The sequence below is a fragment of the Geotrypetes seraphini genome, chromosome 4 (genome assembly GCF_902459505.1).
Source record: "Geotrypetes seraphini chromosome 4, aGeoSer1.1, whole genome shotgun sequence".
In the NCBI taxonomy this organism is placed as follows: Eukaryota; Metazoa; Chordata; class Amphibia; order Gymnophiona; family Dermophiidae; genus Geotrypetes; species Geotrypetes seraphini.
In genome coordinates, this window is record NC_047087.1 from 295,667,882 (window position 1) to 295,685,161 (window position 17,280).

General features: G+C 42.7%; 1 protein-coding gene across 2 annotated transcripts in view; it reads right to left on the reverse strand.

The window, feature by feature from the left end:
• PCGF6 (polycomb group ring finger 6) overlaps positions 1-17,280 on the reverse strand; it is a 94,525-nt gene that overhangs the window by 72,093 nt on the left and 5,152 nt on the right. Inside the window, exons 2-6 of one of the 2 annotated variants that reach the window (XM_033941740.1) lie at positions 16,166-16,265; positions 14,308-14,404; positions 5,566-5,621; positions 1,313-1,372; positions 8-113 (exon numbers count right to left, since the gene is read on the reverse strand). In XM_033941740.1, coding sequence (XP_033797631.1) covers positions 8-113; positions 1,313-1,372; positions 5,566-5,621; positions 14,308-14,404; positions 16,166-16,265 — 419 coding nt within the window. Of the gene's footprint in view, positions 1-7; positions 117-1,312; positions 1,373-5,565; positions 5,622-14,307; positions 14,405-16,165; positions 16,266-17,280 lie in introns of both variants that reach the window. The other variant, XM_033941739.1, reaches the window with a different exon arrangement.

Below are 17,280 nucleotides of genomic sequence, written 5' to 3' on the forward strand. Positions count from 1 at the left end.
TACTTACCCAATAAACTCCAGCAACAGTGAAATATCAAGCTCTGGTGGAATCCGGAACACAGCACCGAGTACTTTCTTGGATTTACTTTTGCTTGCAGCGACAGGCTGTGGAGCTGCTATGTGAGAAGAGCAAGTATTCAGCATGTGATGTTAGGACAGGGCTTGTCCATTATATGCTGAAAGGTCGTGTAAAAGAGAACAAAACTGGTGCTCAAGAACTGGCTCAGCTACAAACTTATATTTGGGATATTTATATCTGCTGTGCCCCCAGTTTTTAAGTCAAATAAGTATACCATTTGTTCTCCATAGCTACCACGGGAAGACAATTTCATGCGTTTATTTCGAAGATTTATATAGTACAATAAAACAAAACAAAACAAAAAGTAACAATGCAGCTTGCAAGAATGTGATTTACCATTCTGTCAAAAATTGTTGTCTAGTGTTAAATCTGAGTCTATTTGTTTGAACATAATTATGACTCCCTTGTTCTACAGCTCCTTTTTTATTCAAGATTTGCATTTTGGGAATCATCTAAGTGTTTAAGGTACATGAATGTCTCTATCATATCTTATCTTCACCCTTTTCTAAGCTATTACTTATTTACAATCTTAACACTCATCTTTTAAGACTTTTGGTGCAAACCTTGCATTATTTGGTAGCCCTTCTTCGGACCCCCTCGTGTCTTTATTCCTTCAAGGTATGGCCTCTGAAATTATACAATACTCCAGGTAGGACCTTTTTCTAATTTTTCTCCTGTGCTCCTGGCATTCCTTTGACTCTCACAATTGCCTGACTGTTTTATTATCTACAGATTATTAGAAAATGTGCAAGGACCTTTGTAAAAAAGTGAAGATATTTACATGGTATTTAAAGACTAGTTTGCAGCGCATAAAGGACTCTCCCCTCCCCCATTTTCTACTGTTCTATAATTAGCCTTTAACCTAGCATCCTTTTTTTAAAAAAAATCATTTTTATTAGTATTGAGGTCAACCAGAGAAACAAGTGGAATACAGTAGAATCAGATGTAAACATATGCATCTGGGAACAATTTTAACCATGGCTATTGCAATAAAATTTCCTTAAACAACTTGTTTTGTCTGATCCTCAACTTTAAGCTCTAAAAGACAAGGACCATCTTATTATCTTGTGTACATCCAATAATGCCATAGAAATGATTAGTTAATAAGTAGTAGTAGAGTAATGGACATCCAAACTAAATTTTCATATACTGCGCTTATCTGTTGTTGTTCCTCCTGCCTGATCTTTCTTGGAGCATGTTAAAATTCTCTAGAAACAAACAGGATTTACTCACCAGGCTTAGGAACTTCTAGGCCACGTTCTTTATAGAAATCATACATCTTCTTTTTCTCTCCTACATAAAGGAATGTGTGAATTAAAAGGTTGTAGACCTGCAAAAGACATTCTAGTTTTTTTAAAAATAACATATACTACTAGATTACTAGTCCACCACAAATCAAAACTATTGTATAGGTCATCAAACTACTTTATTAGCTAAAACGGAAATCATCATTAAACTACCTAGCAGCAATAAAAAACAAATCCACAAAGCAGCAGTGATGACCACCTGGACCAAAATGAGGCTGAAGCTGCTCAACTGGACCAGAAGCAGTCTAACCAGAATTCAGGTTTGAAGAATTGAAGCTATGGCCTTCCACCTGCTGGAGATAAAAAATACTGAAGGGCTGAGATTCCTGGCTGGGTTATATGTTTCTGCTATTTTTGTGCTCTCTATCTCCACCTGCTGGTCGATGAACATACCTAACCCACAAGTTCTGGATTAGTGTAAGGACAATATGAAAGTACCTTTTTCCCCCCAAAACCTTTAAAGATCAAAATTAAGAAAGTGAGAGAAAGAAGGATACAATAAGGAAAGGAACAGTCTAATGCAGCCTCCTTCAACTCAGTCCAGATCTCTCCTATTGCTCCCTCTGGTTGACCAGTTTTCTATTTGGGCCCAGGAGCTCTTACCCCCGATTAGCTCTGTGTTCCATGAGATGTTCATCATCATCTGCTGGAGACTGAGTACTGGGTTGCTGGAGCTGCATAGGTCCTTTTGTAACCTAGAGCTCACAGCTCATATATGTCTATCTCCATCTGCTGGCTGAGGAACATAATCCATGAATCAATAGGGAAAGGGATTGGGGCTTGTATACCACCTTTTTGCAGTTTTACAACCACATCCAAAGCAGTTTACATACAGCTAATTTAAGCATTTTCCCTATCTGTCCCACAATCTAATGTACCTGGGGCAGAAGAGTATTAGATTTCTTGCTCAGGGTCACAAGGAGTAGTGAAGAATGCTGAGGTTGTAGCTCTAATCACTACGCCACACTCCTCCAAACAAAAAAAATATCAAATAGATACCAGAATCACTAAGAGCTAACCAAGCAGGGATAAGGGATGTGAAAGCAATAGGAGAATGCTTGATGAAAAAAGCAAATTTCCTTAAGAAATTGCAGGGAAACTTCCGATTGAAAACAGAAGGAAGTCAGAAAGTGCTTGTATCAAAAAGTAAACTGACCTCACTTTAAACCTGTCTATGGAGATTGATCAAAAATTTGGAAGTTGCTCAGAGACGTGAAACTCTTCAGGGAAGGTATATACCTCCCCAGTATGGGTACAGAGTTTACCTTCCAGTCATTGCAGCTTTTTCAATAATGATCACGCTCCAAGCCAGGGAAATTTAAAGAATATATCACAGTCTTTTAAAACTACTTCAAAAATGATGGCATTCTTTGTTTGTATGTTTCATGAAATAGGTGACTTATAATGCTATTACTTAGCTTTCTGAAAAGTTTGGGGTCCCAACGTGGCCCCGTTTTGTTTTTCTTCTTCAGGAGACCCAATTGTAAAAGTACTGAGAGTCCTTTAAAGCTTTAAAAAACTATTTTGAATTGGTGATGTAAACACACCTAAAAAACAAAATAAATGTAACAAAGTCGAGTGTGAGTAAAGATTTCACTGCTCACTCTACGACAAAATACTCAAATAAACTTATAAGGTTGTACTATGAGAGAGAAACGCTGTGAAGTACATACCACTGCTGGAAACAGCTACTAATATGGGAGGTTTCAACTGCCAGAAGGACGCCGCAGCTTCTTCTCATTTTAAGTCACCTATTTCAAGTGATGTTTGCTTTCATGAAACATACAAACAAAGAATGCCATCATTTTTGAAGTAGTTTTAAAAGACTGTGATATATTCTTTAAATTTCCCTGGCTTGGAGCGTGATCATTATTGAAAAAGCTTTTTGGACCCCAGTTAGATTACAAAAGTTAAATAGTACTTTGTCCAATAGATGCTGGCATTGTAAGTCGGAGGCAGGAACTTTGGACCATCTTTTATTCTTCTGTCCCCATATCTTAGCCTTTTGGAACTCAATCTGGGATCAAATAAATTGTTTATTGGAAAACCATGTAGCGTTATCTTATGATACTGTGATATTTGGAATGTGTATGAGAAAAAAGAGTCAGATAACATCAAGTAATAATAAACTTTTAATGATCATGACTGGAGTTGCCATCCAACATATTACTAATAACTGGAAAGATCATAGTAGGTTTAATTTTAATTTTTGGTGGAATTCAGTATGTCACATATATAGAATGGAAAGATCAATAGCGACACAAAATGGAAATTATAATAATTTTATTAAAATATGGGAGCCATTAGCGTTTTTTTGTCATGATTAAATGTCATTTTCCTATTAGTCAGACATCATATAATAATAGGAGGGGGGAGGGATACAAAGATAGGTTTCGTTACATGAATGAAGGGTTTTGAGGGAGGGTTACATTTATATGTTTAGATTATAATGTAAGATATGCAAGTGCCTTGTTTCATTGTGTTGATTATAAATATTGTACACTTGATGAAAGATTTTTAAAATGAATAAAGAATTAAAAAAAAAAAAAAAGCTGCAATGACTGGAAGGTAAACTCTGTACCCATACTGGGGAGGTATATACCTTCCCTGAAGAGTTTCACGTCTCTGAGCAACTTCCAAATTTTTGATGAATCTCCATAGACAGGTTTTAAGTGAGGTCAGTTTACTTTTTGATGAAAAAAGCAGGCAGAGCATATATCATAGAATTATTTCACTATCTATCTGTATGCACATGAGTATTTGTGTTAGCTCTATATCTTTCTGACTAGTACAGAAAAGGAGAGAGGCAATCAGGAAGAAGCAATTCCCTGTTATGTTTCAGTTTATCAAAGTTTCCATGCTGCAGAAGCTGGATCTAAGAGGAGAACACCTTGAAAAAAATAGGAAGAACTACTGTATTTTTCGCTCCATAAGACACACTTTTTCCACACCCAAAAAGGGGGTGGAAATAAGGGTGTGTCTTATGGAGCGAATACCCAATACCCAACCCCAACCCCACCCCCCCACACCTTTTTCTTCATTCTGGTGCCCTCCTTCACTAGACGCGGCTGCCTACCTGTTCCCTGCAAGCAGTGACGGCTGACGTGGCTCGATTCCTCTTCTTTTCCACTGCAGCAGAGCGGCGCACAGGGCTGCCTGCCCGATCTCATGTCGCTTCAAGCGGCACGGGACCAAGCAGGCAGCCCTGTGCGCCACTCTGCTGCGGAGAATAGGCAGGCAGCCATGTCCAGCAAGGGAGGGCGCCAGAATGGAAAAAAAGATAAAGGGGGGGAGGGCCCTGCCATGCTGAATTAAAAATAAGGAGGGAGCTGGGCCAGCCAGCCTGGGAGGGTAGAGGACTGCCTGCCTGCCTAGGGGGGGCTGTCTGGGAGGGGGAGAGGCCTGCCTACCTGGGGGGGCTGCCTGGGAGAGGGGAGACCATCCTGCCTGGGAGGGGGGGCTGCCTGGGAATGGGGAGGCCTGCCTGCTTGCTTCCCTGGGAGGGGGGAGGCCTGCCTGCTCTGTCCCTACCTGCCTGCTCTGTGCACTGTCCCAGCCTACCACTAGACTGCCAGAGGGGGGACAGGGTGCAGAGCTCAGTAAGGAATGTGGGGTTGGGTGCAGAGCCTGGCAGGGAAAATTTGGTTCAGAATGTCTTTTTTCTTGTTTTCCTCCTCTAAATTTAGGGTGCGAGAACCTATGGCAGACATTCGGAAAGCAGCGCGGGGCAGAGCGAGAGAGCGTAAAGCTTGCTCCTGATGTCCGCGCTGCTTATCTGTTTTGCCGCTGGCCGGGAAATAAAATGATGGCACTGGACCACCAGGTAAAAAAGGGGGAATGGCGATGACAGACGGACGGGGGTGTATGTGTGTGTGTTAAAAAAAAGGTGGTGCAGTGGCAGCGGGTGGGTGGGTTTAAAAAGGTGGTGTGTCGGCAAGGGGGGGGTTACAATGGTACGAGGGGGGGAGGGTAACAAGATTTGTACCTTTGCTTCATAAGACGCACCGAGATTTCCACCCACTTTTGGGTAGAAAAAAGTGCGTCTTATGGAGCGAAAAATACGGTATATATCAATCAGACTTCTGCCTAACAACACAGAAGGTAACCTTTAAATGGTGGTGGTTCATTCTCTCTTGTTTTAAATATTCCCCTACAATTGGATAATAAACAATAACTTACTGTCTTCCAAGTTGATAACTAATTTGTATACTATGTCTTGTAACTGTCTATCCAACCTGGCAATAAGAAAATAAGAGAAATATACATAAGGATAAAACATTTCATTTAGCTGAATACATTCAATAAGCAACTTAATCAAATTCACAATGAAACAAGTCTATGTTATCCAAAGATCAAATCAATACAGACTTGTAAGACTCAAGAAGATGTAACCATACTGTACTCTCAGATACCTGCTTGGTGAATCATCAAAGATTTCTTGAACCAAAATTGCAGGTGTAGGTATCAATCACTGAGGACAGTAGGAAACTCTAAGAGTGCTCTAAAGTGCTTCAAATAAGTTATCAAAAATGTGACATTCAAACACACACTTATCTTAGTAATGTTGAAAATATGTAGTGATATCTTAAACCCTACGGGGACCCGTTTCACCGTATTCGGCTTCTTCAGGGGTCAAAATTCTATAAAGCAAACATAGTAACATAGTAACATAGTAGATGACGGCAGATAAAGACCCGAATGGTCCATCCAGTCTGCCCAACCTGATTCAATTTAAATTTTTTTTTTTTTCTTCTTAGCTATTTCTGGGCGAGAATCCAAAGCTTTTCCCGGTACTGTGCTTGGGTTCCAACTGCCGAAATCTCTGTTAAGACTTACTCCAGCCCATCTACACCCTCCCAGCCATTGAAGCCCTCCCCTGCCCATCCTCCTCCAAACGGCCATGCACAGACACAGACCGTACAAGTCTGCCCAGTAACTGGCCTAGTTCAATCTTTAATATTATTTTCTGATTCTAAATCTTCTGTGTTCATCCCACGCTTCTTTGAACTCAGTCACAGTTTTACTCTCCACCACCTCTCTCGGGAGCGCATTCCAGGCATCCACCACCCTCTCCGTAAAGTAGAATTTCCTAACATTGCCCCTGAATCTACCACCCTCAACCTCAAATTATGTCCTCTGGTTTTACCATTTTCCTTTCTCTGGAAAAGATTTTGTTCTACGTTAATACCCTTTAAGTATTTGAATGTCTGAATCATATCTCCCCTGTCTCTCCTTTCCTCTAGGGTATACATATTCAGGGCTTCCAGTCTCTCCTCATACGTCTTCTGGCGCAAGCCTCCTATCATTTTCGTCGCCCTCCTCTGGACCGCCTCAAGTCTTCTTACGTCTTTCGCCAGATACGGTCTCCAAAACTGAACACAATACTCCAAGTGGGGCCTCACCAATGACCTGTACAGGGGCATCAACACCTTCTTCCTTCTACTGACTACGCCTCTCTTTATACAGCCCAGAATCCTTCTGGCAGCAGCCACTGCCTTGTCACACTGTTTTTTCGCCTTTAGATCTTCGGACACTATCACCCCAAGGTCCCTCTCCCCGTCCGTGCATATCAGCTTCTCTCCTCCCAGCATATACGGTTCCTTCCTATTATTAATCCCCAAATGCATTACTCTGCATTTCTTTGCATTGAATTTTAGTTGCCAGGCATTAGACCATTCCTCTAACTTTTGCAGATCCTTTTTCATATTTTCCACTCCCTCTACGGTGTCTACTCTGTTACAAATTTTGGTATCATCTGCAAAAAGGCACACTTTTCCTTCTAACCCTTCAGCAATGTCACTTACATACATATTGAACAGAATTGGCCCCAGCACCGAACCCTGAGGGACTCCACTAGTCACCTTTCCTTCCTTCGAGCGACTTCCATTAACCACCACCCTCTGGCGTCTGTCCGTCAGCCAGTTTCTGACCCAGTTCACCACTTTGGGTCCTAACTTCAGCCCTTCAAGTTTGTTCAACAGCCTCCTATGAGGAACTGTATCAAAGGCTTTGCTGAAATCCAAGTAAATTACATCTAGCATATGTCCTCGATCCAGCTCTCTGGTCACCCAATCAAAAAATTCAATCAGGTTCGTTTGGCACGATTTACCTTTTGTAAAGCCATGTTGCCTCGGATCCTGTAACCCATTAGATTCAAGAAAATATACTATCCTTTCTTTCAGCAACACTTCCATTATTTTTCCAACAACTGAAGTGAGGCTCACCGGCCTGTAGTTTCCTGCTTCATCCTTGTGACCACTTTTATGAATAGGGACCACATCCGCTCTCCTCCAATCCCCAGGAATCACTCCCGTCTCCAGAGATTTGTTGAACAAGTCTTTAATAGGACTCGCCAGAACCTCTCTGAGTTCCCTTAGTATCCTGGGATGGATCCCGTCTGGTCCCATCGCTTTGTCCACCTTCAGTTTTTCAAGTTGCTCATAAACACCCTCCTCCGTGAACGGCGCAGAATCTACTCCATTTTCTCGTGTAACTTTGACGGACAATCTCGGTCCTTCTCCAGGATTTTCTTCTGTGAACACAGAACAGAAGTATTTGTTTAGCACATTTGCTTTCTCCTCATCACTCTCCACATATTTGTTCCCAGCATCTTTTAGCCTAGCAATTCCATTTTTTATCTTCCTCCTTTCACTAATATATCTGAAAAAATTTTTATCTCCCTTTTTTACATTTTTAGCCATTTGTTCTTCCGCCTGTGCTTTTGCCAAACGTATTTCTCTCTTGGCTTCTTTCAATTTCACCCTGTAGTCCTTTCTGCTCTCCTCTTCTTGGGTTTTTTTATATTTCATGAACGCCAACTCTTTCGCCTTTATTTTCTCAGCCACTAGGTTGGAGAACCATATCGGCTTCCTTTTTCTCTTGTTTTTATTGATTTTCTTCACATAAAGGTCCGTAGCCATTTTTATCGCTCCTTTCAGCTTAGACCACTGTCTTTCCACTTCTCTTATGTCCTCCCATCCTAACAGCTCTTTCTTCAGGTACTTTCCCATTGCATTAAAGTCCGTACGTTTGAAATCTAGGACTTTAAGTATCGTGCGGCCGCTCTCCACTTTAGCCGTTATATCAAACCAAACCGTTTGATGATCGCTACTACCCAGGTGAGCACCCACTCGAACATTAGAGATACTCTCTCCATTTGTGAGGACCAGATCCAATATCGCTTTTTCCCTTGTGGGTTCCGTCACCATTTGTCTGAGCAGAGCCTCTTGAAAGGCATCCACAATCTCCCTACTTCTTTCCGATTCCGCAGACGGAACATTCCAGTCCGCATCCGGCAGGTTGAAATCTCCCAACAGCAGAACCTCCTCTTTCCTTCCAAACTTTTGGATATCCACAATCAGATCCTTATCAATTTGCTGCGATTGAGTCGGAGGTCTGTAGACTACACCCACGTAGAATATAACAATTATAAAAATGCTAGAAAATACTAAAAACATCTTCAAACGTTGCATAGTAAGTAATACGCACTCTGTCTTCATATTATCACAGTATCTTAAATTTTTGTACAGTAAGTCCTTCATTTTAATCGTTTGAAGATGTTTTTAGTATTTTCTAGCATTTTTATAATTGTTATATTCTTTATGTTTGCTTTATAGAATTTTGATCCCTGAAGAAGCCGAATACGGTGAAACGGGTCCCCGTAGGGTTTAAGATATCACTACAGCAAATATTTTAACATTACTAAGATAAGATAATCCACCCCAGATCTTGCAGGAGTTGAACTCCCAGTGAAATTCCATCACGAACGGCACTCTGATCAGCCAATCTTTATCTATTTTATTTATTTATTCAATTTTTTATACTGTTCTCCCAGGGGAGCTCAGAACGGTTTTACATGAATTTATTCAAGTACTCAAGCATTTTTTCCCTGTCTGTCTTGCTAGGCTCACAATCTATCTAATGTACCTGGAGCAATGGGGGGATTAAGTGACTTTGCCAGGGTCACAAGCAACAGCATGGATTTGAACCTATAACCACAGGGTGCCGAGGCTGCAGCTTTAACCACTGCATCACATTCTCCCCAAATGAACTTGGATGCCTGTTTTGCACAGATGCGCTGCTGCCACCACCATTGCTTTGGTAAAGCCGACACCTGAAAATGGCATATGGAATTCACGAAATCTCCTGTGATCTGGGAAAATGTATATATGTAGGTAAGCCTCCATCAAATCCAGCGAGGCCAAAAATTTGCCTGGAGCTACCGAGACGATGACCGATCTCACCGTTTCCATCCGGAACCTGGGAACCTTCAACGCTGCATTGACTGACTTGAGATCCAGGATTGGTCTCCAATCTTCTGAATCTTTCTTGGGCCGATAAAGTATATCGAGTATCTGACTGAGCCTGAGTCTGGCACTGGCTCCAATTTGTAATAGCCTTTGCATAGTCGCTCTGATCTTGGCTTCTTTATCTGGTCTTCCTTCCAGAAAATCCACAAAGATGTCCCGGTGGAGATGACAGAATTTGAGTTTGTAATCCTCTCGAATGATGTTCAGTACCCATTGGTCTGATGAAATCTGTGCCCAAGTCTCCCAGAACTTCGAGTCTCCCTCCTATGCGAACTGGCATTATTGGTACATCTTAGAATTTGTGGAGGAGCGAGAGCCGGATGTGGAGGCTTTTCTAACTACTGTCTAAAGCCTTGGAAGGATCTTTGGGACAAGGAGCCTGCAGACCCATAGCGTGGTTTTTGTAGTTGTGAAAGGAACCAAGACTGGAACTTTTAATACTTCATGGTTTACTGTCCGGCATGGACTTAGGATGACAACCCATTACACTGGTCATCAAGTCCGTTCCCAAAAAGCATTTGCTTCTTAAAAGGGAGCTTACTCACTGTGGCCTTAGACGGCGAATCTCCCACCCACTGCTGATCCAGTACATTCTGCAGGTGGAGATTGAATACGCCAACACTTTACTCATGACCTGAGCATGTCATAAATAGCATCTGCTACATAGTCCATCCCAGTCAGTACCACAAGATGGCACCCTGCCCCTCCATGGCCAGATTCTGGCAAAGCAACTCATGGCAGGCCCGCACCATATAGCAGGGCTGTGGAGTCAGTACACACAACTTTCCGTCTCCTTTATTTATGGTATCTTCACTTCGACTCAGACTCCTTTATTTATGGTATCTATATAAGTGTTTGTGGGGAAGGGGACAAACTTTGTCCCTGAGTCATTCTTTAGGTGCCACTTTCACTAATATAGATATCATAAAGTATATTAAATTTTATAATCATCAAAGAACTGGATATCAAAATTTACTTTTAGAAGATAAAATATCTTGAAACAAATGAATTAAATTATTATCTGTGAAGAAATTTAAGCGTCATAATATTGGCATAACATACAATTTAACTCTATTAGGAGTTGGAGTGTGGTACATTTTCACCAACTCCGACTCCACAGCCCAAAAATTGCTTCCGATTCCAACAGCACAGCTGTGGTTGCAGCTTTAAGGCTCAATGCCTCAAACTGCTGTTTGAGGACTTTGGGCTAGATTCACAAAGCAAATCGATCGTGTACCGAATGGTTTGCGACCCCTTTGCGACCAGATTTCCCTCCGGACTGATTCACTAACCTCTCCTGCGATCCGCTTCGAAACCGTGCATGCAAATGAGGAGAAACGCATGCAAAGTAGACAGGGACGCGATTCACCAAAGAAATTTTTTAAATCGACTGGGCTGGCTGATTAACCCAAGAAGCGACTGCTGGGGACCAGTCGAAAACGTCTTTCTAACTCTCCAGCTCCATAGAAGCCCTGCTCTCTGCTGCCTCGAATCGCTGCTCTGCTCCAATCTCTCCTGCCTGCTTGCCCCGAATCGCTGCCCTGCTCGTCCCCAGTTTTCTCCAGCCCTTCCCCGCATTGCGAGCCCATGGTTTAACCCGCGGGTTTAAGTGGGTTAAAACCATAGGCTCGCTGGGCTAAAAAGTTTAAAAAAAAAAAAAGTTGTGGCTCAGAAGGGTCTAGATGCATGTGCAGACCATCTACAGATGGTCAGCACATGCATCGAGATCGCACACCAGCGATCTGTGCTGGCAGATGGGGGCGTTCTCCGATTTCCCCCATTTGCATATTAGGCTTTGAAGAATCCATCTGACCTGCCCGGATCGGGCATGGGTTGGTCCCGATCAAGCAGGTTCGTGAATCTAGCCCTAAGTCCACCCTGCAATCCTGAGAATCCTTCAGGACTACTCCATCTTTGTTAAACAAAAAAGTTATTTTAGTAACTTGAGCCATCAGAGAATCCACCATAGGTGGAGTAAATAACTGTTGGAAATCAGAAGCCTTGGGATACAATTTCATTACTGCCCTAGCCCCCGTCAGAGAACCCTCAAACGTCTCCCAATGCTGCATCATCATCCTGGTAATCTCTGGGTGTGAAGGGAAGCACGTGGACTGTGAGTTGGTACTGCTTTACAGCGAGAGCTGGGCAGTCGAAACCTGCAGGAACTCTAAATCCAGCTTCCACAGAGAAACTAATTACCTGAGTTAAATCTATTGGCTTGAATAGCCTGCTCAGCGTCAAATCCTATCCCTGATCTAGGGCTGTCACCGACCCCAGTTGCCAACCCCAAACTGAGAATCAGCATCCTCATAGGATGCATGGTGGAAAAGAAATGGAAATGCATCCGACCCCATATAATCCCAGTACTTTTCTGATTGGGCCTCCAGTTCCTACAGTTCTATTGGTTGCAGCGAGACCTCACTTTCCTCGCTTTATGGAGGTAAACTCCTCTGAATCAGAGTCAAAGACCTGACTTGGGATCTCTCAACGGTCTACCACGTCTCCTCTCAAGGTCAGGGGCATCTGTACAAAAGCACTTTGCTGACTACACCAAATCACATTTAAGAGGCTCTAACACGGCTTTCCGACCCAGCTCTTGAGCTTTCTGCACCTCCTGCTAGAGAATGACATGGTGACAAAATTCATCATTGTTCCCGTCCCTGCAGATAACTGTTGGAAACCATCCCATGTCATTCTTTAGTGTCTATCTCAACCTCAGACCTTCTACACCAGCATTCTTCAATGCAAGACTTGAGTGTCAGTGGCTTGCCCATTCATACTCTGATTCTTCCCTCTCTCCTTAAAGAATGACATGGAGATGGTTTCCCGTGGTTATCTGCGGGGATGGGAACAGTGATAAATTTTGTCACCGGGTTATTCTCTACATTCTGACCCATGAAGTGACCAGATGGGACTAAGCCCGTGGTTCCCCCCGTTCCCCCGGTATGCCCCGTGGGACAAGGATGCACCTCATCTGAACATCCAGCTCAAATCTGGCATGATATGGAATCTAAACCACCTGAGGAGACCATAATAATTAATTTTTACCAAAATCGATGCAATCTTGAGGCAGAAAGAGGCTTTTGAAATAAAACTGGGAAATCAAAGATAGCTGCCACAGTAGCATTTTAGTGCCAAAAAGGCCTATAGGAACAAAGCCAAAAGTTCAAAATGACTGAAAATAGGATTTTAGAGGTGGGGGGACCCTTGGGACACCCTCAATTTTGCCGAATTCAGGCCCACCCCAATTTCCCCATAGACAGTAATGAGCTGTACTCACAGACCTATCATGTGCTGTGCCTGCATCAGCTTCTCACTGCAGCTGGAAAAGGATAAAGAATTTCTGCCTCAGACAAGCAAAGGAGGCTCCAGCGACTTGCATCTTCAGACTGCCTTTTATTCAGGTTCCAAAAACCTGAATCCCTTGACCTCTCAAGCTCCCACAAGATTCTTTTTTTTTTTTTTTTTGGGGGGGGGGGGATTCGGCAGACCTCTGCCAAGTCTCCTGACCAATCGCAAGTTCAAGGCAGCCTACGCTCCAGCATCTGACTCCGTAGGAGTGAGCAACTAGCCCCAAGCGTTAATGAAAGCTTGTCAGGCAGGTGCTCTTTTTAAAAACGTGGCTCTTCTGGCTACAGACCCAAACACCTGGCCCTTCTCCCAGGTGTACTGAGAACCTCTTACTACAGGGAAGCCTCGGAAAAATATTGAATTAAATTTAAAAAAAAATCTAGTGCAGAGCAGATGAAAAGACATATTCTCAACTCTCTTGCAGAAGTTAAGAGGAGAAGAGGTGCTGCCCAGAGAGACAAGAGGGTGGAAAGAATAAATTGACTGATGGCTTCTGCAAGCAACTCACGAGTTAAGATGCTTAACCCATCTGTAAGGAATCATATGCTGTTTGCACAGGAAAATCTTTTGTATCAAAACACCACTGGACTTTTTGTCTTCTGAATGCCTTATAGTTTATTAAAACTTGTATACCGCACAGATCTAAGCAGTGTACAGACTAAAAACAAATACTACAATAATGATAGGACAGTATGCATTCATTCCAAACAAACCAGAGAAGAATAAAAACACAGTTCCAGAAGGGTAAGGTGGAAAGGATAGAGAGAGGGTAGGAAAAACAGTGGCAGTTTAGACTGGGCAAGCTTAAGTAGATTAAGGATTTATTTTATAGGCAGAATTAAAAAGCCAAGATTTAGTGGAATTTTGAAATTTTTGAAGGACATTTCACCTCGAATATAAGTTGGAGGAGAATTCCAATAGAATGGGACATCAAAATAGAAAGCATACTGCCTGCTGGAATCAAGTTGTGCCAATTTGGGGCTCAGTAGGACAAGCTGGTGATCATTTATTGCATAGAGGAAACAGATGGGAGTGTAAGGGATAGCAAGATTTGCTCAGTTCTGACAATTAAAACGTGAAAAATTTTACTAAATATTTTTCTTGCACAGAATTCTCTCAGAAGTAAGAAATAAATACTGTTATTAGAATCCCAGGACAGGCTAAACAGTAGCCGGAACAAAACAAGTTGAGAGTTTTTAAGCACTAAAATAATATTTAGTTTACTTTTGTATCTACCTCCAGCTTGCTAAAGAGAAATTACCTGATATTATAAAGTGGCTGAGTCTGATGTACAATGATGTTGCATTTAGGGCATCTGTTACTGTAGTAAAAATGTCTCACTATGCAGCTCTTGCAGACTAAAAAACAAAACACCAAACAGTAGATAAGTTCAATTTGAAGTGCACAAGCTATTACTGTATATTCTTCGGTGTAATTAGAGCTACTGAATGTAAAATACAGTAATTAAAATCAGAAGGCATCTTAATAGCAATAAAAAGAGGTAAACTAATGATAGACAGATAGGCCCTGATTCTCCAAAGTGCGTCCCGATTTTAGGCAGCTATAGGCGTCCTACAGCTGTCTAATCAGCCAATCGGGATACACGTTTAAAAAAAAAATGCTCCCCAGGCAGGCCGCCTATATTGAAGGCGCCTCCGGGAGCCTAGGGAGGCCCGCAAGACGCCTAAGCTCGCCTAAAGGCCTTAAGCGGGCCTTAGGCGAACCTAGGCGGCCCTACGCATCTCCCTAGTAGAGGAAGACACGCTTAAAATGTAGGCCAGCAAAATGCTGGTCTACATTGTAAGTAGACGCGGCCGCTATACTGATCGCAGCAAGGGATCTCCCTGCTGCAATAAGTATAGCGGCCGCCTGTCCCATCACCGGCAGGAGGATGCCCAACTCCTCCTGTCGGAACCCCAAACTCCCCCTCCCCCAAACTGGTAATCACCGACAGGATGCCCAACTCCTCCTGTCGGAACCCCGAACCCCCCTCCCCCCCAAACTCATAATCGACGACAGGAGGATGCCCAACTCCTCCTGTCGGAACCCCGAACCCCCCTCCCCCCCAAACTCGTAATGGCCGACAGGAGGATGTCCAACTCCTCCTGTCGGAAAGCCCGACGACCCCCCGCCCCAACTAATCTCCCTCCCCCAACTAACCTTTGGTCGGCTGGACGGGTCTTGCTGCCGTCCAGCCGACAGGCCCGCCTCGTGGAAATGAAACGGGCTCACCCCTTCCCGGCCCATCCCCGCTAAATCTAAGGCCTGATTGGCCCAGGCTCTAGAAGCCTAGACCAATCAGGCCTTAGGTACAGCGGGTCTGCCCATCCCCACTATCCTAAGGCCTGATTGGCCCAGGTGCCTAGCCTGGGCCAATCAGGCAAGTGAGATGTCTTAATCCAACCAGAGATCGTTACATTTATTAGTCCATAAAACAGTCCAACATAAAGAATCAAACTCTTCTGTTGAAATCCCAACTAGGATCCCAGTTTCGGCAAATGCCTCCCTCAGGAGACTAGTGAGATTCAATTATTTAGACAGACTATGAAATTATGTATAATGAAGGTTAACCTGAGATGCAGTGATGTCATAAAATATACAAACAGCCTATTATGCTGGCACATCTACCACGTCTCTTGAAATTTTATATACAGTTCTTAACTGTTCGTATATTTTTTGACATCACTGCATCTCAGGTTAACCTTCATTATACATATACCCTCGTGGATCCCTGTCCTTTTCCTAGTGGTATGACTTCAAGGTGACCTCCCGGGCTCCAAAGCCAAACAGAAAAAAAGGAATAGACGGACAAAAATACCTGAAAATAATAAAATGAAGCAGATCAGATCAGAACACACCTTCTCAGCTCACTTGCAAAAGGAAAAACTGAAGAGGGAGCTATTCACTGTTGAAGGGGAGGAGTTGAAAGATATGAGTGACACCCTTCTGCAAAGTTCAAGACTAAAGGAGGACAACAGCTTCAGTACAGAATCCTGTGTCTCCGCAACAGAACTGTCTTTATTACCAAGATTTTAATCTAGGGTGTCGAGGCTGTTGAGCTATTGTAACACTTCTATTCAAATTATTTTCCCTTATATTAAAAAGACAGCGATACTTACATGTATGGAGGCATTCTGTGATGGTTGTAGCATCTATTAAATAACCTTTGCATATAGAACATAAGATGTAGGCATTCAGCTCTGACAGATTAATCATGCGCTGTAAAAAATAATTGCAAAATTAAGAAAAAACCAACAAGAGTATATTATTAGAGACACAAAATATGAGCACCAACCAAGACCACTTGCGATGATGATGTTGATGGTTTCACCTTTAAAAATAATGCTCAAAAACTGTTGGATCCTTCCAAGACACAAGGGATTTCTCAATTACTAAGGGTCCTTTTTACCAAAGCCACAGCAAAAGTAGCCTTAGCACACCCTTACATTGCTCTTTCCCACATGCCAAGGCCACTTTTGCTATGGCCAGAAAATGGCTTACTTTCCCATTTTGTCACTAGTGTGCAGCCATTAAACAACAACAACAAAAAAAAAAAACCACTTACCATATGAGCCCTTATTTTAAAGGCAGTAAGGTTTCCCATGCTACCCCCATGGCAATCAATTACAAGCATACAGCAATGCCTCATGCACGTCATATGGTAATTTAGTGCCATCATACCCAGTATACCCACTCTAATGTTCTTAGGCTATTCTTATGTGTTTAAATCATTTTTATTAAAGCAGAAACATAGCAATGAACAAAGCATGGCACAATTTTCAAATAGCATACAAAGCCAATCCCCACCCACCCAACCAACCAACCCCCCTCCCCCTCACCCTGGCAGCAGCGGTAACAAATCGAGAAAGATAAAGCAAAAGGGGAAAAAGAAGTCAATTAAGTACCCCAAAGTTGGTTTTGAACATAAGGTGTAAAAGTCAAGCTAAAAGGGTACCAGCACTGAGTGTATAAACGTCCAGCTTTAATTGACAAGTCCATCACTTCACGTCGTTCCAGTAACATTTGGTGTAATATTAATGCTCTCCATTGAGGGACGGTCGGAGGTTGTGGTGAAAGCCATTGCAACAAGATACATTTCCGTCCCAGCAATACAGTTTTCCTTAAGAATGCTGCACAACCTGGTCTAGGTGGATGAAATCGAATCTGCATCGTGAAAAGGAAGTTTGGGTGTAATCTCCAAGAGCAATGCCAAAGTCGTGCCACCAAAGACACT